Here is a 25,191-nt window from a genome sequence, read left to right as displayed (position 1 = left end):
AAATGCTTTATGTTATAAATGCATATATGAGCGTAACAATGTTAAGTATAAAATGTATAGTGAGGGTATTACTTCACAGGTGTATAAAAAAAAAAAAACAATTGGAAAGAAAACAGTGTTATGCAGACAGCGTTACACTTATTTGTACCGTTATCCATGGTTTTATAGGTATACAATTAATAGTATATATAGTGTCTGTATACCTACACTTTTCTTGCATGAACATGTACATATTATATATATAATATTTATATATAAAAAAAAAGAAATGAAGAATTCAGCTGTAGAAATAAACATAATATTATGTTTGTCAATAGCTATGTTAAATGCAAATATGGTAGTTATATGTGAATTTTTCTAATAGTATAATATTTAACACAATAATTATGTATTTGTTCATTTTTTTATATAACAGTTAATAATTAAACAAAAGAAAATTATTACTCGTTTGAAAGTTTTAATATAATATAATATTATTATTTGATGTATGCTGGAATTATTTTTAAATTCCTATGTAATACGATAAAAAAAAAAAAAAAATAGGTCAGTGCATTTCGGGGATGGATGTTTGTCCATCGTCCCTTCGGTCCTCGGACAGGATAGTGTAATTTTACTGTAGGTATTCGATTTGAATGCAATGATTGCATTCGATAAAAAAACAATTCTGAGCGGACGAGGGGATCTTTTTTATTTAATTATATTTGTTTCTATGGTGATTAACAAAGCATCTAAAGAACAGCTTAAGAACAATTTATATAAATAGGTAATTTATACACTTATTATTAAGAAATATCATAAATATGAAAAAAATATAAAAGGAAAGAAAAAGCCCAAAAGTCGCTCAAATGTTTTTAAATTTTTAGCATGTCTAGGTAAAAATAATATAAGTAAACAACCCAAATTTCAAGTTTTTACGTATGTTTTTAATCAAATTATAAAAAAATAAACTCCTAAAATTAAAATATGTCTATAAATAGCTCAAAAATGATAAAAATTTTCCAATCTTTAAATTGTTAAAAACAAAATTCAAAATTCAACAAAAAAGGTCTCTCGTCATTTTTTTTTTTGAAGCAATATTTCTGGTAGAAAACGTTGTCTGTAATTATTTAATACTACAAAATCGTGATATCGTACGTTTTTTTCTCCTTTAATCGCTTTTATTTCGAGTACCGTTTCGAAAATCCAAAAATGACCTCACTCTTTAGTGTGATCAACCAGATCAAGGACATTACCTTTCAGAAAATATGCTACACTTGTACTTTTGAGCAATTTTAGGGGGAGAAAAAGTGTTTACAGAATATAAAAGAAAAAGAAATAAACATCATTGTAAAACCAATACATTCCTCGCTCCGCTCAGAATCTAAAAAATAAATATAATAAAAATATTTTATCGAATTGTAAATAGTACAAAGTTAAGGGATATACTTTAATAACAAAATAAGAGCAAGTCTGAAATTATAGTTTATGAAATAACTAAAATCAAACAATAATAATATAGACACAAATAAAATATTTCTTATAATAATTATTAAATTAAAGTTTATTTACTGTTTAATTGTTTATCTAAATGTATTAATTTTAGGTATCTATGTTAATTATTTAACTCACTGAATTCTATGTTTGATGTGATGGACGATTGAACGATGTATAGTATACATTTTTTAAATATATCTATTGAATACGCGTTGAGTTCTTAAATTAAATAAATGATATAACACTTCCGTTATTTGATTAAAATTAAAATCTACTATATTACTTTTGTAGTTTTATATCAGATATAGGTAAATTTAAGTGTTTAAGTAATTTGGTACACATTTTAATTGTACTATAATATAATAGCAGATTAACTACACCTACATGATAGAAATGTCTACTAAATATTTTTCAAAACTTGACATAAAAATAAGAAACAAGTAATGCAGAGCTTGTAATATAATATATAGACATAACTAAGAGACCTGAAACCATTAACAACATCATAAATAAATAATATGTCATGCGCCAAGTAAGGTGTTATAGGAACAACTGTTTTTGATATTATACCTATTAAACTATCACCCACCATGTTTTCATAATAAATTAATTTTTGTTCAAAAAAATATATTTATATAAGTTCTAAATTCTCAAATTTCAAAAAAAAAAATGTATGTATATATAAGTAATACCTTAAATAATACAAGATTTGTAACATAAATTATACATATGTTATGAAATTGAAATACTCACAAAACAGTGTTAATGCTATATACTCGTATTATCAACAATCAACAACCATTATTAGTTACTTTGTAAGATGAGTGAAACTTACCTGAAACAGAATAAATTCTAAATAAATAAAAACAATAGAACACATAATTAAACAACATTTATATATGAATCTAATATATTTTATTTTATTTTATTGGCATTTATATTTTATTTAAATATTGCTATTTCGATAATATTAATATTGTATAAAGGTATAAAAATGTGTAAAATTAATATTTTTTCTTACCATGGTAAGATTTCTAAGTTATTAAACACTAACGATAATACATGAATTTCTTTTTAGCTAAATCATTCAACTCGAAATGATTACTATTGATTATTATTGATATTAAAATTATGTATACAATTAATAATAATACCTAATATTTAATATTCTAAATTAAAAAAAAAAAAATCTCATATTTTATTCATTGTCAGATAAATCATAAATGTGTATTGGATTTTTGTAAAATTATAAATATTAATTTCTGCTACACATTTTGAATAATAGCTACTAATTTTTGAGTAATTATAAGTAACATTAACAAGTAACCTTTTTAATGAGAACTGTAAAATACTTTCAATTATATATTATATATTATAAGTTTATGTTAATAAAAACAAATATTTATAAATATTTATTATTATTAACCATGCCCCATAAATTAAACTGTTATATGTTATTATAATTTATTAAAATAATGAGGAGTAATAGTAATTTACATTTTTCAATGATATCTCTTCTACTCATCCGTATAACAAATATCATTAATTATATAATTATCGATCGACATTCGACACTCAGCAGTATTTTATTTTTTGCGGCTGTGTCTTAAATGTCTAAATCGAGTAAAATATGGTTTTTGTATCGACTTTAACGTCCAACTAAAACTTGTCTACTACAATGTAGAATATAAGACCTACTTTACCGTATATGTATATATGTGTGTGTGTGTGTGTGTAACTTGGACCAAACTCTATATATTTCAGTATAATTAATAAAATCCTATGTTGTAAAAAACATTTAGAAGTGAAAAAATTTTTTTTTTAAATTTTAGTTAAAAAAAATTCTATCTATCTATTTAATATTTATTATTTTATTAACCAAGTATTTCAGTGGTTATTACAATATTATACATAAAAACGAAAATTCATATTTATTTTTCAATTTATAAAACAAAAGTATTTCACTACTATATAGTAATAACTTATAAAAATAATAAACACATTTTTTAAAGCATATTATCCTTCTAGTTAAGCCAGTATCCATAAATTAATAAAATAAATTATATATTAATATTATATTATATTTATTATATTACACATAATAATATGTTCTCATACAAAAACGATAATAAGTCTAATTTGTATATTGAATATAAAGATTTTAAATTTTTTTTCATAAATACTTAATCAAAATTAGAAAAATAAATAAATATATTTTTATTCTGAAAACTATGTAAGTTTGAAACAATATCGTAATCATTATAACCAAAAACTAATCAATTTGAGTTCTATATTTTTTTCCGCCGGAGTGTCATCAGTGGGCGGCTTCTCCACTCAAGTCCCTCTGAGCATTTTATTTTCTATTTCTGATCTCTATTATGCTTATTATACTAAATACTGTATAGCTTTTATAAAACAAATATACAATAAAAAAAAAAAGTTTTTTTCCAGTTCACTTACTGCGTAGTTAGTAATTATAGTAAAATAATTGTGGGTTATATTTTTATTTTCAATATACGATTACCATATCATGTAATACTTTTTTTTGAGAGCTAAATTTGAAAATATTTTATGTATTATTATATATCATTTATTTAATATGATACCTTTTATATTATGTGCCGAATACGTATAGTGTGTCTTGAGTGAGCTATGCCAAAACTAAACATATTTTAACAAAACACATTTTATTTTAGTATTTATCTTATTTCAATTTGGACAAGGAATAGGTAACCAAAATCAATGAGTTTTGAACATGGGTGAAAATCACAAGTGCTATTAAGAAACAAAACCTACCAAAAAAATAAAAATCATGCATTTGCACTGCTACAAATATAATTTTATGTGGGTTTTTAGTTTACATTATTAAATAATATAAGTATATATTAAATTGAAGTTTTGAAAATAGATTATTGTAAACTTTTATGCAAGTTGTAATACTAGCGGAATAATAAAAAAAAATCAAATTGTAATATTATTTAAAATAAATTATTCCGGAAATCGTAAAATTGAATCTATAGTACAAACTTTTCGAAGCACAAATCATTTTACAAATATCGTATACAATAATATTTTTTTAGAGATTTTAAATTCTCGACAAAACTAAAAATATATTGGTTCTACAATGATGTGATTTTTTTTTTTAAGTTTTGTTCATACACATTCTCAGAAAAATATATGCTCTAATCTTGTTTATTTAGTGTTTACTAATAAACAAATAATATTCGAATAAATATTTTTTTTTCCCAATTTTTATTACGTAAGACACAATTTGTTTTACTTATAAACTATGAAAAATATTGATAACGTTTTATAAAATGTCTATATTGATTTTGTAAACATTTGAATTTATCATCTTTTAAAGTATTTTTAAGAAAATTTCATTTTTTAAATATTTTAGTCCGATTTTATTCTTTATTTTTATTTTATATCATCATACATTTATTTAATATTTTGTAAGTTTTGCATTAATATTATCTTAATATAAACACCATAATATACTCGTCAATATAGTAAGACCTATTTATTAATTGCTACAAATATAACTCTAATCAATCTATGTAGGTTGAAATCCATTTTTCTTTTGATTTTAAACCTATAAGGCTATAACACACGAAATTAATTTATTGTTGGGACAAATTTATACCCAACACAAAATCTATGTACTGTATACTATTATATCTATGGTTCTAAAATTGTTTGTCTAGTAATATATCAGTATTCAATCGGTTTTATATTTAAAATCTCATAAAATCGCAATAATGTATACAATAATCGTATATATCCATCTGGGTAGTATAATAACTGTCAAAATTATTATCTTTTAATTTAAATTAAAAAAAAAAAAAAATTATTTTCGGAATCTCACACTTGCATTGGCTCAACAAATTTATTGAAGTGTTTTTTAAACAATTTAAACTATATTATATTTACAAACTATTATTTTCTCATGTTTTTCGACACAATTTTACAGCGTACTCATGAATCTCGGTTTCGTGTCTTCCGTAATAATAATATTATGGTGAGTAAATTATACTTTTATTTAGAAAAATGAAGAACAACAAACTCAAGGAGGAAAACTATAGTGCGCTTTAATCTAATTAGTTTTCTTCCACAATTTAGAGTGCCACGCCTGTGCGTTTTGGTAGGTTATAGACAGGCAGTCGACAATTATAATTGCAGTGTAATGAATGCAAATATATTTCTTTCGTTTTAGCGTTTGACTCGAAGGGAGACATTAACAGTTAAAACGATTAAATAGAATTATTATACGTTCAGCAGCCATACACTGTTGACTATGCATTTTTCGTTTCATTTAAATACTATCGTATGATCATTTCAATGCACAGAAATTGCAGCTACAGCAGTCCATCAGAATATTGTAATACTTACTAATATTTTCTTAAAATCGATTTTAAATGTTGATAAAAACCATTAAGAATTATGAGAATTCAAAATTGCAATTATTTCCTTTAATAATATTCAAAATGTACAATGAAACTAAAAATAAATTTAAATCTATAAATATCATAACGATTTATGATATAATTATCGTTTTATCATTTTCTAAAATCAATATAATATTAAAAATAAAATGTATTTATTTATTTATTTGTTTATTTATTCGGCAGTAACTAACAGGCAGCTGCTGATCTAGAATAATATAGTTTCGTGGAAGGTAATCACTGCCTAATTACTTATTATTAATAACTCGTTTTTCGTTATAAAAGTCGAAAAAGTTGTTTTTGTATAGATAGAAGTAAAAATTAGACTCATGAAATTGAAATAGATATGATATTTTAAAAAGAAATGCATGGATATTATTGTTTAAAATTTAAATAAAAAAAAAATATATAATAAAAATAAAAGAAATTCTAATTTTGATTCCAAGCAGTGGATATGTTTAGACAATGACGGAATGACAAGAAAAAATTATGTGTTTAATGAGGAAAATGTAAGTTATCGTCTCTACGCAAAACCGTGAACACTTTGTAGTTAAAATATGATTTAACAAAGAGACAAAACGTTTCATTTTAGTTATTCAATATTTTTTTAAGTACGATTAGAATCACTTCCACGAGGTTTTCTCCGAGTTCTGGGCTGCAATGCTAACAACGTGTGAATAATGATTTTCAAAAATGCCATAAGGTAATAAACCACCTAATAATTCGTCGTGAAAAGATCGTGGACTTTTCTTTACTGTATAACCGTCATATTTACATATCGATAATATTGTTATCCGTTAAGGCCATTTTGGAGCCGAGTTTGGAATCGTCGTCAAATATTGGCCATACCGTGATATGGGTGCGGGTGTGTCACGATTTTCCTAACTTAACTAACCCTACGGAAACCTTTGTGGCACAATCCGCGCCACGATATGCCAATTATTTACGAACGCTAACTATTTCCCGGTCGGAAGGGTTAGTCGATGTGGGGGTATGGGTGTGTGTGGTGTACGCTTACCCGCATATCCAAGAGTGTCTACGCCGTGGAGCGGCGCCGACCACGCCGGGCGACAGCAGCACCACCGTGCCGCCGCAACCGCCACCTCCACCACCGTGGCCACCAGCCCCGTCCCTGCTGTTGTAAGTCGCACGCTGTTTGGCCACCGGCTGCAGCGACGTTTCGGCCGCCGGAGCGGTCGGCGGCTGCTGCAGAGGAGGATGGTCATCGTTGACGGCCAAACTCACGCGGACCTCGGGCACTTTCAGGGCACCTCCTCCGTTCATCTCGGTCGCGGATCGTCACCGCCGCCACAGCCGCCGCCGAGGCCACTACCGACTCTGCGGCCGGAAGCACCATGCACCGCGGCACTTGTAGATCGATTTGTTTGCGGAACTGCACGACGACACGGGTCGATATTATTATTGTTATTACTGTTACGGTACGGAAGTCCGCGAAACTACCGAAGACGACGACGAAGAGACTTGCGAAGACGATGTGATCGCGACGACGTTTGCCGGTCGAGTCGAACGCGGGACCGGTCGCGCGCGATGACGACCGTACGGCGTGCGGAACGTGACTGTGGCGGTGCCGCGCCGCCGCCGCCGGGTCGAGAGCGCGCGCGAAAAGTCTCCGTCGGCGTCCCACTCCTCCGCCGCCGCCGCCGTAGCCGCCGACGATGACGGTCATCAGCCGACGACGGCGACGACGACGATGCCGCCGCCGTGCGTTTGAAACCGTATAGTATAAGGTATACGCATCCGGCCCCCGCCGGCCCATGACAGTGTTTTTTTTTGTTATTATTATTATTATTATTACGTTTTCCTGAGTTTTTTTTTATGATACTACACGTACTGAACCGGTAGGTGAGGTAAATCTTTTTTTCGCCAAAGTCTCGTGTATATGGGTGTAACACATTAAGTACGATAGTAAAACTCTCGCGGCGTGCAGACTTGACAAAACACCGTGATTTTACCAGTTTTCTTATGATTTTGTGTTTTTTTTCTCTTTTTCCGAAAAAAACCGATCCAACGGCGACATTACTAAAAAACGTATCCTACCTCTGTGCATCTGCAGTGCGAGCGCCACTGCAGTACGCCAGAAGTACCTTTAATTTTAATAGGTGTAATGTACTTTTTTTTATAACGTTTAAAGTAAAAACATTTGAAAAAATTTCTTTTCACGTAAGAAAAAACTTTAAAAAATCGAGCTTTCATCAGCCCTGCCTGACGAAATCATCTTTCAGATAAAAAACAATTTGTCAAAATCCGTCTAATGTGGAATACCTCAGAAAGTGAAGTTGCGTTTTAATGTTTTTTTTTTTTTTCATACTATGAATAATTCTGTCCGCTTCTGTTCCCCTTAATATTTTTATTATTCTTTCGTTTCGTTTTTCATCCGACTAGTGATGACCGACGCCGTCGCCGCCTTATTCGACCTTGCCACGATCGCGCCCGGCGATTTACAAAAAAAAAAAAAACAAACAATTTTTTTTTCGCTCTTCCATGCGGCAGCATCGTATTTATGGAGGGGTGATGACGACGGTTGAGCGGGGGAAAACGACCGATCGAATAGCAATAATTGTAGATAATCATTATGTATAATATTGTTATAATATATTGTGCGGTGTGCATAAGAAATAATATTATTACCTACATTATCGGAAAACGGTATGTAATTGAAGGTATTATACTCGGAAGCGGAACACCGTAACGACGATAGATGCTGATGCTGTTATATTTTATACCCGAATATCGTTTATCATACTACCAAATTCGATTAATAGAACGTAATTAATTATAATATTGCGGTCAGGTTATTTTCTTTGATGGTTATATTATACTATTTTTGAATAGTATTATCACTTATCGGAATTGTCAACGTTGCCATAATGATATTTTATGCCGTACCGTGCAGTTTATATGATTTTAGTCAAAAACGAATTACACACTATAGTAATTTTATTAGGAATAATAATATTATTTCATATTATAATGTCACTAGTTGTTATTATTTAAAAGTCTATATCGATGAACCATATTATACCTAAAACGATGTGATAAGTTCGTGGTATAAATATCATAAAATGAATCCAAATATTTTAAAAATTAAATTGTGTATAGTGAATAACAATAAAGGTTTTTGCGTATAATAACCAAAAAATTTAAGCCCCCATGAATATGTTTTGAATTTCACAAAATAACAAAAATCATTATTTTTCAAAATTCAAACTTAAAAGGCCTCTAAAGAAAAATTTACATATTATGTAATTGTATTTTTTTTTTTTGTTTCTACAAGAAACACTTTTTGGATTCTTTAATTGAATTTTGAAATCTTAGTTATTTAAAGTATAATATGCTAATTACAAAATATATTGTAAATTTCCATTATTGAAACTTGAAATATTAACTATATTAAGACTCAAATAATTATATATATATATATATATATAATTTATAAATATATAAAATTAAATTTTATAAATATAAAATATATTTTATATAGGTTATAATATATAATGTATATAAAAATTCTAAAACTCAAAAACAAAAATCTAATCATTCAGACAACTTCAAATACTTTTAAATAGCTTAATATTTAGTGTATTTAAAATATTATAACGATATTAATATAAACATAAATTTATAGATAATTGTGTAATTCAGTAGTTGGTAAAATTTGAAATTTCTTCAGTAGTTATACATTTTTGAATTATAAAAAAAAATAAATTTATATTTCGACCTCCAATTTACGGGTAAACGTTTCCCATTATAATGATTTTTTTTCCGATTACATTTCCAACTACTAGAAAGTTTTGATCCCCAATGTATCAATATTATATAATGTAATATATTTTAATTGTTATTATAATAATATATAATATTGTATTATAACTTTTTTATGGGAAAATATACATGGTGGTGATAAATAGTAAATTTTCACTGATCCAAAGCGTGTTAAAAAAATAAAAAAAATGCAAAAATAAAAAATAAGCACACATCATTGCGTAAAATATATTACATTCATCGCTTCACTCAGAATTTTAAGTATTAATTTAAAAAAATGACTAGTGTATAATACAAATTCAGTTTTATAATTATTTTGACAATAAGGTATGTAAAAAATGGTGTTCTTTTTTTAAAATTATTTTTAGTTCCGTTGTTTTTTTGTTTATTAAGAATCACGTTAAACATAGTAAAAAAATACAAATATATTATAAAACGCTTAAAAATTAATTTATGAACTACATTAAAATTCTTTGAACGTTTTGACGAATAATCTTTTTTATCGTGTATAAGATGTGTAGTTATTTAGGTTTGGAAATAAATCCGATATTGAAGTATAGAATGATTATAAATTTATATCATGGTTGTAGATAAAAATAAAAAAAAAATAATTGTCACTATGTGTTGGTGGTTTGGAAATTCAAATATTGATAATATTTTGTTTTCGATCTTAGAATTTATTCATATTTTGAATAAAACTTAATATTGTTATATCAATGTAGATAAAATAATTGTCACTCCAGTTCAGATTTAATACGATTATTATTTTAACTATTCACTTATTTTTAAAACATAATATACTCAATATTGTAAATATTTGTGAAAAAAATTTATAAATAAATTTATATAAATTATATACAAAAAATATAGAACTATACTAATTTGTACTGTTTAGCAATCAGAATCAGAATAAATATTTCAATTTTTACCATATTATTTTATTAGTAGTATATATATATATCTTATATATCTTCAATTATTTCATAGGATTAAAATGAAAACTAACATTTTTAATTAATGAAAAGTATATATGCTTTCATACTACCTACTTACTTTATCAAGCTTCCATAAATCTTTTGGATACGTTTTTAAAATGTCATTTATAAGTTAATTAATTAATTTTGTTAAGTAACTTATATTAGGAAATCAAATATTTTATATTATACTATTGATGTATAAAATCGTTTTTCATATATATATTTATATAAAAAAAAACTAACTATGCGATTATTAGACATTCTCCATTTTAAAATAAACGAGAAGAAACATAATTATAGACATATAACAAGGGAATAAAATAAAAACCTATTAACGACTAATATAATTTTACTTTACTTTTACTTTTTATGCATTTCATATTAAAATTATGATGATTAAAAAATTTTATTATTCATATTTTATTTAAATTTTTACTGAAGACATAAACAAAACTATAATCTTTATAAACATATACATCTATTGTATATATTAATATTATAAACAGTATATAATTATAAAAGGTAATATTTTTCATAAAATACAATTGTAAAAATTTGATTTTAATTTAACTATTGTGTTATTTCTTATTTATACAAAATAAAAAATAAAAATGGGGAATTAGATAGGTTGAAGTTCAATTAAATTCAAATTATTATACATACGAAAAATGATTTTGAGTGGAGATGATTGTGCGAGCTTCTATTTTTAGTGATATTTTAAATTTATTTATTTTTTAATCATTTCAACTAAAATATTTTTTTATCGATATAAATCGAAAAAAACTAAGTTAAACATTTAAAATGTATATACATAACAAATACATATATATATATTGAAAATTTCAATTATCTTTCGTTATACTTTTTTTTGAAATACATCAAAAGCAAAATAAATTTGATCGAAAACTAGTATTACTTAAATATTACAATTGTATTTAGTAATTATAATTAATTGTTGTGGAACATTTTTTTTACCCCCTAACTAGATTTAATACAATAGCTATAACACATCACTCAACTTTTAATTTTAAATAGGATTATATAATTTGAATTAATATTTTATTGATAATTTAATTTACAATAATTATGACCTTCCAAATACTCTTAATTATTATGGGTTTATTAATTTTATTATTGAAATTACTATATGAATGACTTATAAATAGTAATTGATTTTTCACAATAAAAAATACGCGTCATAATATAAGCAGATTAATAATAATATATTACGAAGTATTTCATATTTACTCAAAAATGTTTATGACAGTTAAATTAAGTGCTAAATTTATTCTCGATAAATGACTAATTAACGTGTTCTGTTTTATCTAATAGACATAAAACAATTGAAATTAATATTGGTACCTATAGTTTTATAACATTTTTTTTTTTTTTTGATAATGAATGTTATATGGAGTCATTAAGAAAAAGTATGTATTTTAGCATAATTAAAGGCACATCAATTAAAGGACATATAAAGGTAATAGTTAATTTAGGTACAATAAAATAAATTATTAAGTTGAACAGGACCCAAAAACCTTGGCCACAAAGATAATACTTTAAGTACTTGGAATATAAATAAATCATATCGGTCGATCGACCCTTTGTAAGTTTACAAACTTTTTACATAAACATTACAAACAATGAAAACTGAAATAGTCGTGTATTCCATAACTGATCACGAAGACTTGGATTTTGATTTTAAATCCGTGCCAAAAATCGGTTTGTCTAAAAACAAATTGTCATAATATTTTATATTTTTATCATAATTATAAATATAAATACAATCAGCTCGTACTATCAGTCAACTATCACGACGGTATGATAAGTAATACGTGTTAAAGTTTGAAACTAGAAAAATGACCTCGTTCAACAATGAAATGGCATCTGTAATCAATCTTCAATATTATAAATTATAATAAAATAAAAGGTTATTATGATTTATGTTATCATTCTATATCGGTGAATCATGTCATTTGACTCAATAGTTTATCAAAAACATAATTATTATTTTTATGCTTAAAAAAAAAAGATCAACAATAAATACCGAAAAAAAAAATATTACAAAGAAGCAAACAGTTCAATTTAGCACTTTCGTATATATATTTTTGAATATTTTCTATAACTACAAAAATAAAAAAATTATGTATACTTCATGTCATTATATATTATCATATAACAAGTTAGTTTTATATTTTATTTAACTGATTAATTATTTGTTATTACTACGATGTAGTTATAAATTAGTATTTATTTAATATTAACTTGTATTTTTAGAAATGTTGTCTTCGTTGATTATGATATTTGTAGTAGTTAGTTCGGTTCTAAACTGCGAAACCAAAGAATAATTTTTGTTATAATTATAATCATATTTTAGTTTAGCCATACGATTAATCACTACGCACAAAACTGTATAAAAAAAGTAATTGTTTATATAACAGTGATCAATAACTGTTAATTGTGTAAAATCATTTTATTTTAAAGAAATTGGAAAAAAATAAATGCTGGTTATGATTTTAAACATATACAAATTATACGTAGGCACTTAAAAGATAATAAATAATTTTAAAAACAGTTCACTTTACATGTATTTATTATACCTGAAATTTCAACTGATATGTTAATTCTTTTTTTTTAATTATTTAATAATATCAATTTTTATGGATAGGTGAGGTATTATGAAAAATATGTCTAAAAAAAATACATTAATTGATTATGTTGCTTGAACTTTAAAGATTATAATCAGTTGATTTAATTAATATTCTTTTAATTTTTTTTTTTTTTATTTAAATTTCTTTTTTAACTAATACTTTTTTGATTTTTATCTGTTTTTATATTTAAATAATTTAAAAATTACCTATTATACATTTTTTGTTTAATCGAGCATAAAAAATATATTATTTTTTTTTATAGTTATACATCATTGTAAAAAAATATTAAAGTTATCAAAAATCATATTTAAATATCGTCAACTATATAATAGATAGCTATTGTATACATAAACTGAAACGTGTAAATCGAATAACGGTAATCTATGACCGGTTTTTTTTTTTATCCATTTAAAGCAAAAATTAAATAATTCTGATGTGTTATTAATTATAATTAGATATTTAGGGGAAAAATGTATTATTTTTTCAAAAGAAAAATCTGTTTTCTTTTTGAGAAGAAAATTAGTAATACATTAATACTTAATTAATCGAAACAATATACATTTTTATATATATAAAATTATACTTTCATTGATCTGAAAATGAAATGAACGTTGATAGTATAAAATAAAAATAGGTATTATTACTATTATTAGACTATTATTATAATAGTTTGTACTGTCGTTAATTGTTAAATTGTTGGTTCAGAGTTAAGTGCAAAGAGTTTTTTCTATTAAATAATGGATAACATTTTATCGTTAAGACGTTAAAATATTATTTGTTATTAGCTAGTTTGTATTTTATATCGACAATAGTGATTAGATAGTACAATAATTCAATTTCACGTACACTTAATACAGATGATGATAGTGTTATAATATTATTGTTGATTTATTTTAGTGATTTTTCGTACAGATAAAATTTTTTTTAAAACTTTATGTAAATAAACGCATTGATAGAGAGACATTTCAATGACTCAAAAACCTAAAAAGCTTAAAAATATTAACTTTAAAATCCTTATACATCCGTTAATCTTGCCAATAAAATATTATTTGCCGTTGGACTTATATCATACTTCTACAGCATAGCAGATATTATGTTTAAATCAAGATTATTATAAGTTGTGTATTTCTAAAGGAAGTTGCTCAATATTTAGGTACGTTTTTAATATGTTGTGGGTGTTATTTTACGTAGGTTTTACAAATAACTTGAAGAAACGTTTTGCACAAAATAGTTACAATAAATAACAAAAAACACATTATTTTAATCGATTAGCCAAATTCGAAATATTTGTTTTTTTTTTTTTTTTATCATGTTTGAAAATGTGATTATATTATATAAGTATAATATTATGCGGTAAAAACAATTTATAACATAACATTTTTTTTTAAACAACGTTGTTTGTGCACATAACCACTCAGATAATATTATTTAAAATAAATAGTATGAATAATAATATGTCGTCAATTATTTGAACACATTTATTACTTGTTTTATAATGAGCTAAATTGATTTTTTAGCAAAAGTAAGTTATACTGATGTACATTACACTGAATGTTATATTATTATAGTTGGTATAAGTAGTTCTATCTTATATTTTTATATTCGATTCTAGTGTTAGAGTACCTATATTATATTATTATACACAGTATAGTATAGTATAGTATATATAGTATGCACATTTAATATAAATATCGTATTTAATTTAACAATATAATATACATTTTATATATTATTGTTTTCAATTTACCATTTATAACTAGTAGGTATATAGACATTTTTAATAACATTTTTTTTTAAATTATTTTTTTTTTTGTTTACGGTTATACCAATTCGATGTTCATTTATACGCATGTATAAAACATAAAAAAAAAAAAAAACATTACATTAAAATCGTTTTGATGATTCGCAAATTGAATTACATTTGCAAAAAAATCGTTTTATATTATAATTTCATAATTAAATGTATTTTTCAAATTTAATTTTTTTTTATGTTAAAGTTATCAAAAAAAAATAAAATAGGGTCATAAAATTGAAGATTCGTGCAGCTGTTGTGGTCACATTTACACCCATCGGTTTACGAGAGGTATAATAATATGATGGTCATAGTATAGTTTGCAGCATTGACGCATTTGACTTGAAAATGCACTCGAGGAGCATTGTTGCCACTTCATGTGACCAGAATACAAATTTGATGATTTATAAAAGTTATCTATCTATTTTTTTTAATTATAATATTAATTCTGTGGTTCGAAAAAAAAATGTCAATGCACTAATGCAATACCACCGTATACATTATTGCGTGCCATAAATTAGTCATAAAAACCAACTTACAACAAATAATTTTTATGATAGTGGTCTTGACATAAAAATATGCAAAGGTAAAAACAAAAATAATAACCAGCCAATATAAACGCTTATATTATATTATATTGTATATAGGCGTATTGATAATAAACTTTTCGACAAATACCTATAAACATTGTTTTCAGTTTTCACTGTTTTTTTTCTTTTTACATCGAAATACTTTTTATCACTTTATACATAATATATATTATATACCTATATATAAATGTACGACCGCGACGGAAGAATATAAATAAGTAGGTGTAAAATGGGGATTCTAGACCTCCTCCCCCTTAAATTTTACATGTAAAAGGATAGGCATGGCCTGTATAGGCAACAACTACACAGCTCCTCCCAAACTTGTATTAATTACTCAATATAGGCAACCCGCAACACGCATAAACCCAACACCATCACCAGATCCTACACGTAACCGGTATATATTTTATACCTTCTCCTTCAAACCCCCTACCTTTTGAAGAAAAATAATGTATATAATATTCTGATTTTGACTAAATATGACACCTGACCATCAAATATTTTTCCCCTTCCCAATCAATTATATTTCTTCCCCTTTTATTTACACACACACACACACACACACACACACACACACACACACACACACACACACACACACATAACATATTTACCATCACATACATACTAAACGCAGTACACACACATATTACATAAGTAATCTTACATCACACATACACAACAATCAAACATATTATACATAGTTAACATATCGATACCTATTTTATTCATTTACGAATAAGTACCTAGCTAAATCATACGTTATGCATAGGAATGTTTCACACACACACACACACACACACATAACAGCTTCACATACATTAAACCTTTTCAAACATACATTGTCCATAACAAACCCATAATGAGGGATGTGGTATCCCTGTCACCAAGTCCGTTCCAAATACAAACATGTACAGACCTGCAGAGTCATATTCGAGTATTGTCGGCGAATAAAAAAGTAGTGCATGAAGCAAAATGAAATCAGTCCATGTACTACCCTTCAAGTGTCAAATTGTGTTAATTCAGAGTTCCTAAGTTCCTAACTATTTCATACTGTTATTTAAAGTACAATTTTTTTATAATTCAATACCCATATATTCGTTGAAGGGTACAGTCTTGTTTCGCGAGTTCGACTAGTGCTCTTCAGTTTTAAACATAATCATGTTTTCGTGTTGTGTATGCGATAAAGCCTTTACATTGATCAAAAATCTACATAGACATGCCAAGTCACACGAATCACCCACTAAAATCGTATGCAGTATTTGCTCAGAAATATTCACGCGAAGAGATAACCTCATCAGACATAAAAAAGAAAAACATCGTAAGTATTTTTTTTTTCACAATAAAAATTTACAAATTTATTAGATAAAATACTCATAAACAAATTAATAATAATAATACTATTTTCAGATTCAAATATTATAATCCAACAACAACCAACCATAACCAAGCGAGAAATTCAAGATTTTTTTAAACCAGCTGAACAAATTTACGATTATGATGGTAAATATATTATTCATAACTTTATATATATATATATATATAACATAGGTTCTTATTTTATTTTATAAAAAATAGAACAATAAAATTAATAAAATATACAAAGTTGTATAAAATCATGGAAAACATATAATAATTTAGATAAAATCCTGATAAATCCCATAATTATAGTTAATCCCGTTAAGATGATATATATATATATATATATACATATATATGTTGAAAATGTTCATAAAATTGTTCAATAATTTTGATAAATTTTCATGTAGTAATATATTAATTGATAATATTTCCATACGATTATTATCATAACGCTATTAAAACATACATAAATAATTTTAATTTATTATATTTTTAAGTATAAACAGATATTTTAATAAATATATTTGATCATATTATACATAATATATAATAATAAAACATGAATATCTTATTTTTTATGAAAAACATATACACATTTAATATATATATAATACCAATAAAAACATAAATAGACATACTATTTATCTAAAGATCTTAATAATCCATTACGAACACCAGCCTATATTACTGTTACTATTATTTCATGTTATACAAAAGAACGTTGTGTATTATTACTATAACTGAGGTCTATATAATATTTGTTTTTGCTGTTATAAATATATATATATACATGTAAGTAATAATAGATAATATACCTACTTCATTTTATTAATGTATATTTTTAAAAATCGTATTTTCCATATGATAAACACATCACCAATATTTTATTTTTAAATTCTTTATTTTTCTTCAGGTATTTTTACTAAAAACGTTTATATTTCTAACAACAATTTATCTTTTCTTTCTCATTAATACAATTTTAATTTTTTTTCAGTTCAATCTCGCAATGGTCATAAGCGCTCATATCATAAGGAAAATTCAAACGAAGCGGTAAATGCTAAAAAAGCACGTTTACTTCTTGTACAGTCTCCCGGCTTTATCGAAATTTCGTCTTCTGCAAATAGAAAAGTCGTATGGTATTACGTGAAAAATTTCGAAAATATTCAAAACTATATTGAATTTTTTAATTCGATTAAATCTGAATTAGTCGAGTTATTAAAATCACAAGCGTCTAAACATCCGATCAAGTTTAATTTAAAGCTGGAAGCTACATACAATATTCCAAATGTTGATAATACATCAGAGAACCGTTCATTTAAGACCTCAGCTAGACCGATTTTTGTCGAAACTGGTGTACGAGAAATTGTTGAAGAAGGCATTATACAATTAATGGCTGAGCAAGATGAATATTTTAGCAAGGGAAGTGGTTATACGTTACAGTGTATTGACGGATTATTATTAGGCGTATATAAATATACGCCTATGAGCGCTTCATCTTATATTCCGTTACCGGACTTCATCGAAAAGAAAAAAGCTGTAATCAACCCGCAAAACTCAGACCAACAGTGTTTCAAGTGGGCTATATTAGCAAAACACGTTTCGGGAAATACCAAAAATCAAGTGGCTGAAAATTATACAACTCACGAAGAAAAATATAATTTTTCCGATCTCACGTTCCCGACAAAATTACATCAGGTTAACATTTTCGAAAAAAATAATCCTAACGTAACTGTCAATGTTTACGGACTCGAAAAACATTTCCAACCACCGCAAAAATTTCCAAAATATGAAGTGTTTCCACTGAAGGTTGTAGATGAAGAAAAAACAGATCATTTCGACTTGTTACTAATAACCGATGATGAAAATTCTCATTTTACCTACATCTCTAATTTTTCCCGACTGGTGCGATCACAGAAAACCCGACATAAAGCAAGCGCTGTATTTTGTAAACGTTGCTTTACATCGTTCGAACCTCTAAATATTAATAAATACGAATTAAATGAGCGCATACGATTTGAAGAACACAAGTTAATATGCGGAACACATAAACCAATTTTACCTCGAATGCCTGCTCCTGGATCGATGTTAGAATTCGACGCATGGAAAAAAACTCAACGACATCCGATAGTTATATATGCAGATTTTGAAGCACTACTAAAAAAATCAGATGAAAAATGTGGGAACAATACAAAAGCTATTCAAAAACACGAGGCCATGAGTTATGGTTTTATGGTTAAAGCAAATAACGACGTTCCCGCAGAACTGCTTGAACAATTTAATATTCCAACTTCACCTATAATTTTTCGTGGCGATGAAGATAATCAGAATGTGGGTGAACATTTTGTGAAGAGTATCGTTGAAATAGCTGAAAACATTGAAAAATTACTACAAACCAACATACCCATAACCTTTACTGAAGAACAACAACAAGCACATAATTTATGTAAGACATGTAATTTATGTAAAAACGGTTTCTCTGTGGGAAACCATAAAGTTGCTGATCACTGTCACTTATCGGGTAAATTTCGACAAACATTGTGTAATACCTGCAACCTCAAGCTTCAAACACCAAATTTTGTACCATGTTTTTTTCACAATTTATCGAATTATGATGCACATTTTATTGTAACTGAACTCGGTCTCGATGTGAAAAAAATTTCTGTTATACCAAACAGTGAAGAAAAATTCATCTCATTTTCAAAACACGTTTCCAACAACTTTTCAATACGGTTCATCGACACATTAAGATTTATGGCTTCAAGTTTATCAACACTCTCGGACAATTTATTAACACCAGGGTTCGAAAAGTTTAGAGAAACAGCTAAACATTTTAATACCGCAGACTTGCCACTCGTTACTCGTAAAGGTGTTTACCCTTATGAGTATACGGATGGTTGGAACAAGCTGGAGCAAACCAATTTACCAGAGAAAGCAGATTTCTACAGTACACTAACAGAATCAAATATACAAGAAGAAGATTATGAACATGCAAAAACTGTTTGGAGTCACTTTGGATGCAAGACTTTGGGTGAATACAGTGATCTATATCTGAAAATTGATGTTTTATTGTTGGCTGATGTGTTTGAGAACTTCAGAGACCTATGTTTAACCACATACTGTTTGGACCCATCTTTTTACTATACAGCACCAGGATTCTCCTTTGATTGTATGTTAAAATATACCAGAGTCAAATTAGAGTTACTCACAGAGTATGATATGCTGTTGATGATTGAAAAGGGTAATTATAATAATAATTATATATAAAAATTTACAATTATAATATATAAATTTTTTATAGGAATTCGAGGCGGTTTGACACAAGCAAGTATGAGGTATGCTAAAGCTAATAATGAAAAGACCCCAGATTATGATCCAACAAAGTCCAAATCATGGTTAATTTATCAAGATTGTAAGTATACATATACATATATTTTAATTATTTTTTAATATTAATTTATTTTTTTTAGGTAATAATCTGTACGGTTGGGCAATGTCACAACACATGCCCTATGGTGGTTTTAAGTGGGTTGAACCTAAACTAGAAGGGCTGAATGATTTGAACGATACATCACCCATCGGACGGATATATGAAGTTGACATTACTTATCCGAAAGAACTCCATGATAAACACAACGACTTACCTTTCCTTCCTCAAAACGGCATCCCAGCTGGTTCAAAAGTTAAAAAACTCATGGCAACACTTCAGTCGAAAAAAAACTATATTATTCATTACCGAAACCTCCAACAAGCTATAGCCAATGGACTCATAGTTGAAAAAGTAAATGTATAAATGTTTTTATTTTACATTTATAATATAATTATTTTTTATTATAGGTTCATAGAGTAGTTCAGTTTAATCAATCACCATGGCTGGCTCCATACATAGCACTAAACACAGAGATGCGAAAAAAAGCAGCAAATGACTTTGAGAAAGACTTTTTCAAACTTTTAAATAATGCGGTTTTTGGGAAAACCATGGAGTCTATGAGGAAAAGAATAAAAATGGAACTGGTGTCTAGTGATCGTCGTTTACAAAAACTGATAAATCAGTCAACATTCAAACACTGTACCACATACAATGAAACTCTAAATGCAGTTGCATTAGAAAACAAAATCATTGATTTTTGTAAACCTATTTATATAGGTAAGTTACATTTATTTTAAATTTTTTATTGTTATATTAATATTTTAAATTTTTTTTATCAGGTTTTACAGTGCTGGAAATTTCCAAGTATTTAATGTATGACTATCACTATAACGTAATGCAGAAACATTATGATGATAAAATTGAGCTCATGTATACAGATACAGGTAAATTATTATTAATTTATTATTTTAGTTTCATTGGTATTAATTTAATTTATTATTTTAGATTCATTGGTGTACTATATTCAAACTGATGATTTTTACAATGATCTGTTGAACAATCCAAACTTGTTGAATCGAATGGACACTGCAAATCTACCTCGTGACCACCCGTGTTACATTGCTGAGAGAAAGAAGATTCCTGGGCTATTTTCTGATGAAACCGATGGACGTATTATGAGAGAGTTTTGTGCTCTCCGTGCAAAGTCCTACGCTTACATTTTAGAAGATAATGAGAAAATCAAAGCAAAAGGAATCCGTGGACATGTTGTTAGAAACCATATGACCTTTCAAGATCATAAACGGTGTTTGTTTGGTGATAGCAGTTTGGAAGTAACAACGTCAAACGTCTCTATCCGTTCATTCAAGCACAAATTAAAGACCATCAAATCCGATAAATTAACTTATAACAGTTTTGATGATAAAAGGGTTATACTTAAAGACAAAGTACACACCCTAGCTCATGGACACTATTCTATAGAGTGAGTATATAAATATATATATATATTTTAATTATTTTTTAATTTTGATAATTTTGAATTTTATAGGGAGGAACTCGGAGCAGAACTAAATAGTTAGTTATATATTTGTAATGATTATTTCTGTATGTATAATTTTTTTATACTTGTTTAATTTTTGTAAATATTTTTTCTATGTAATATTTTGTACTTGTATATTTTACTTTAAACCATTTTCTTTGATAGTTAATATGGTATATATTTGTAAAGATTATTTCTGTATGTATAATTTTTTAATTTTTGTACTTGTATATTTTACTGTAAACCATTTTCTTTGATAGTTAGTATGGTATAGAAATAAAACTCAATTTTGAAATAAAAAAAATATGTTGTTTATTTGAAATAAAAAAACATGATTACAATTTTTATGAATTATTTACAAACCATTTTCTTAAAGCAAACACTTTATAAAATGTACAATATTTAGGATTTAAGTCCTTATGAAAGATACAACAAGGTAAATTTTCTTCATCACATATTTGATCCAGTCGAGGACAACCCAAGTCTTCAATGTTGATGACTGCAACGTGTGGTATATACTCTATAAGTAGTTGTTTTTTCTGTTCGCCTTTGGTGTAAATACAGTCAAACTTTAACGAATTCAATATTCTGCCAAGTTCTTCATACTCAATATCACCATAATCTATAGATAGCTGATGAAAATTTGTAGCCACTTGTTAGTTTTTCGACGTTTATTATCTTGATTAGATTTTGAATTTTTAAAAATCCAGTGTTGAGTAGCCCATGTTTCTGTGTCTACAATAGACATCTCTTTAATCATATATTTGTTATTCGCTCCAAGAATGCATTGAATGTCAATGATGCCTGTAGACATTATGGCTTGTCTTTAAAATAAGTTTCAATAGTATTGAGTTGTGACTATGTATAGCAGGTAATGTTTTTTTCAAATCGTTTACAGCTTCTAGAATAGTTTGTAATGTAACTTCAGCTTTTATCATATGCTCTGTTATATCTAAACACGTTAATTCCAACTTTTCTGTTTGTTCTTCTTGTAATTGAATAGATGTATGATTTTCTTCAATTAAATGTTCAATTTTATTTAATTTATCCGAATATGATTTAATCGAATGTTCAAGATTTGAATTATTTTTTTTTATTTCACCAGACTGAGAACTACCGAACACGTTCATAGTAGAAACTCAACTAAAGTTATTTTCTAGTGTCACTTATATTTATCCAACTATTATGTGTATTGTCAAACCCCAGCCACTTTACAAATATCTGTGTCCCCTTCCTACGAATAATTTTTTCGATTAAATATTCGTTTGGGTAATTTGTTTTACATATTTCCTCAGAGTAAAAACAGCCAGCAATTGGTTTTCCTGTATAATCTTGTAATTGATATGTAATAGGCGTGGTTTGATTAATTTTGATAATTTTGAATATTTCCGCAGACCAACTTGGTAAATAACCTTTTGTAAATACACTTTTATATGTACTTATACGAACGTAATCACCAATTTTTAAACTATTTTTTCTATTAATAATTTTGCGTGTTTTTATTTCAACTGATGTTGGATCTAAATCAGCTTGTGTCGGAGTCATCCTTATTGTTCTATGTTTTGTATTATTATACTCATTAATCAATGAAGGTAAAATAGAAATCCAATTGTATGAACCTCGTGCAGTAAACTCTCTAAACATTTTTTCTTTTAATGTACGGTTGAAGCGTTCTACAATACATGCTTTCATGGTGCTATACGTTGAATATTTGTGTATGTTATACTTTTTCATCAATTTATCGAATGTTGTATATATAAAATTCTTTTCCGTTATCAAGCTGTAGTAGTTTTGGTGAACGTTTGAGTAGTATTTTCGACATTGCATTTGAAACTTCTTTAGCAGTTTTTGATTTTAATGCTATCGCCCATGCAAATTTCGTAAAACAGTCTATGACGCATAGAATATATTTGTAACCTTTATTTTTTTTCGAATATGGTATCATTTCAACCAGATCAGCTTACCATAGATCATTTTTTCGTATACATTAACTATACGTCTTATGTAATTTTTTCTAGCAGGTTTGTGTAGTTCAAATGCGATATCTCGCTTAGACATTTGGTATACGTTTTATGTAACCAGCTTCGCGTAATTCTTCGAAAATTGATAATATTTCGTTGGAAACACCTGTATTGCCAGCAGCTTTTGATGCTAATAGTAGTTTTAAACGGGAAACCAATTCATTCGGATCGTTCCAATATTGAATGTATGTTTCTGTAATTGTACAGATAGTCCACTACCAGATGGAAATAATGTTGTGATTATATCTCTGTATTTATTACCACCTTTTTTAATTTGTTTGCTGTTTGACGTTAAATGAGCTGATGTTTGAATTAATATAGATTTATATGTTTTTAAATCGTTTTCGGTATATAATTTCGGGGCTTTTGAAAATATTAAACTACAGAGACCCTGTGTTAACGGGTATGTAGTATCATCAACAATGATCGTATTTCCAACAAGTTTGATTTCTTTTTTGCCTAAACGTACCGTTTTATTAGGTTGTAATTTAGGACCATACGTCTTGTCTATGCTGTATGAATCTAACAATTCATCTATTTGATAAAAATGTAAATCTTCAGTGTTGTCTATAGTTTTATCCAAAGTAGATTTTTGTATTTCGTTTAACGGATCGATAATCGGTTTAAATGTTTCTGTTACTATCGATTGAATATCGGCTTTTCCTTGTTTTAATGCAATATATTTTCGTTTAATATTTTCTTTTGCTTTTATCAATTCTTCGAGTACTTCACCACTGGCGTCCATGATCGTGAATGAGATGTTTTTTAAAAAACGTAAGTTTATATAATAACAAACGTGTCGAAGCCGTGACGATAACGTCCATTATCGCGTTCACACTCTTTGTTTATTACGATAAAGTTGAACCTCCCCTTACGCCAACACGATGTACAGAAATCTTTAAATTCTGTATACGACATGTCACCAGAGCAATGCTCCATGTAAACATGTTTTAAATTAGTTTCATCTTGTTTAAATAAAACGATAAGGTTAGCGTTATCACGCAAAAGTTGTTTTGGTACTCTTGAATAACTCTGAGCTAGATAGCACACATCTATAAGGTTATGCCTTCCCCTTGCAAAGATTGATCTACATACTCCTTGCCCCTCTGTCAAAATATCGTCTAGAATATACACAGAGTTTGGTAGGGCTTTTTCAGGTTCAATAACTTGTTCGTTTTCGTAGAACGTAAATAATT

The 25,191-nt window shown here is 27.0% G+C and overlaps 2 protein-coding genes across 5 annotated transcripts in view; one reads left to right on the top strand and one right to left on the bottom strand.

Annotated features, from left to right (window-relative positions):
* LOC114131724 (cAMP-specific 3',5'-cyclic phosphodiesterase) overlaps positions 1 to 25,191 on the bottom strand; it is a 657,881-nt gene that overhangs the window by 231,246 nt on the left and 401,444 nt on the right. Inside the window, exon 1 of one of the 4 annotated variants that reach the window (XM_027997023.2) lies at positions 6,937 to 7,487. The exons of the other annotated variants lie outside the window; for them this stretch is intronic. Coding sequence (XP_027852824.2) covers positions 6,937 to 7,202 — 266 coding nt within the window. The 5' untranslated portion in view covers positions 7,203 to 7,487. Of the gene's footprint in view, positions 1 to 6,936; positions 7,488 to 25,191 lie in introns of those variants that run through there. 4 annotated transcript variants of the gene reach the window in all.
* Positions 15,939 to 21,551, top strand: LOC126549004 (uncharacterized). Its single transcript, XM_050197434.1, has 7 exons — positions 15,939 to 17,029; positions 17,119 to 17,211; positions 18,065 to 20,308; positions 20,369 to 20,479; positions 20,538 to 20,848; positions 20,905 to 21,381; positions 21,443 to 21,551. Exons 1-6 carry the CDS (start codon positions 16,870 to 16,872, stop codon positions 21,232 to 21,234), a joined length of 3,249 nt encoding a protein of 1,082 aa, XP_050053391.1. The 5' UTR covers positions 15,939 to 16,869; the 3' UTR covers positions 21,235 to 21,381; positions 21,443 to 21,551.

This window comes from Aphis gossypii, chromosome 1 (genome assembly GCF_020184175.1).
Source record: "Aphis gossypii isolate Hap1 chromosome 1, ASM2018417v2, whole genome shotgun sequence".
In the NCBI taxonomy this organism is placed as follows: Eukaryota; Metazoa; Arthropoda; class Insecta; order Hemiptera; family Aphididae; genus Aphis; species Aphis gossypii.
This window is presented reverse-complemented; position numbering and strand designations above follow the sequence as displayed.

Coding starts and splice junctions, on each gene's coding strand:
- LOC126549004 (XM_050197434.1), top strand. CDS start 16,870: ATGTTTTCGTGTTGTGTATGCGATAAAGCCTTTACATTGATCAAAAAT. Junction 20,309..20,368: donor GCTGTTGATGATTGAAAAGG/GTAATTATAATA, acceptor AATTTTTTATAG/GAATTCGAGGCGGTTTGACA. Junction 20,849..20,904: donor ATGGACTCATAGTTGAAAAA/GTAAATGTATAA, acceptor TTTTTATTATAG/GTTCATAGAGTAGTTCAGTT.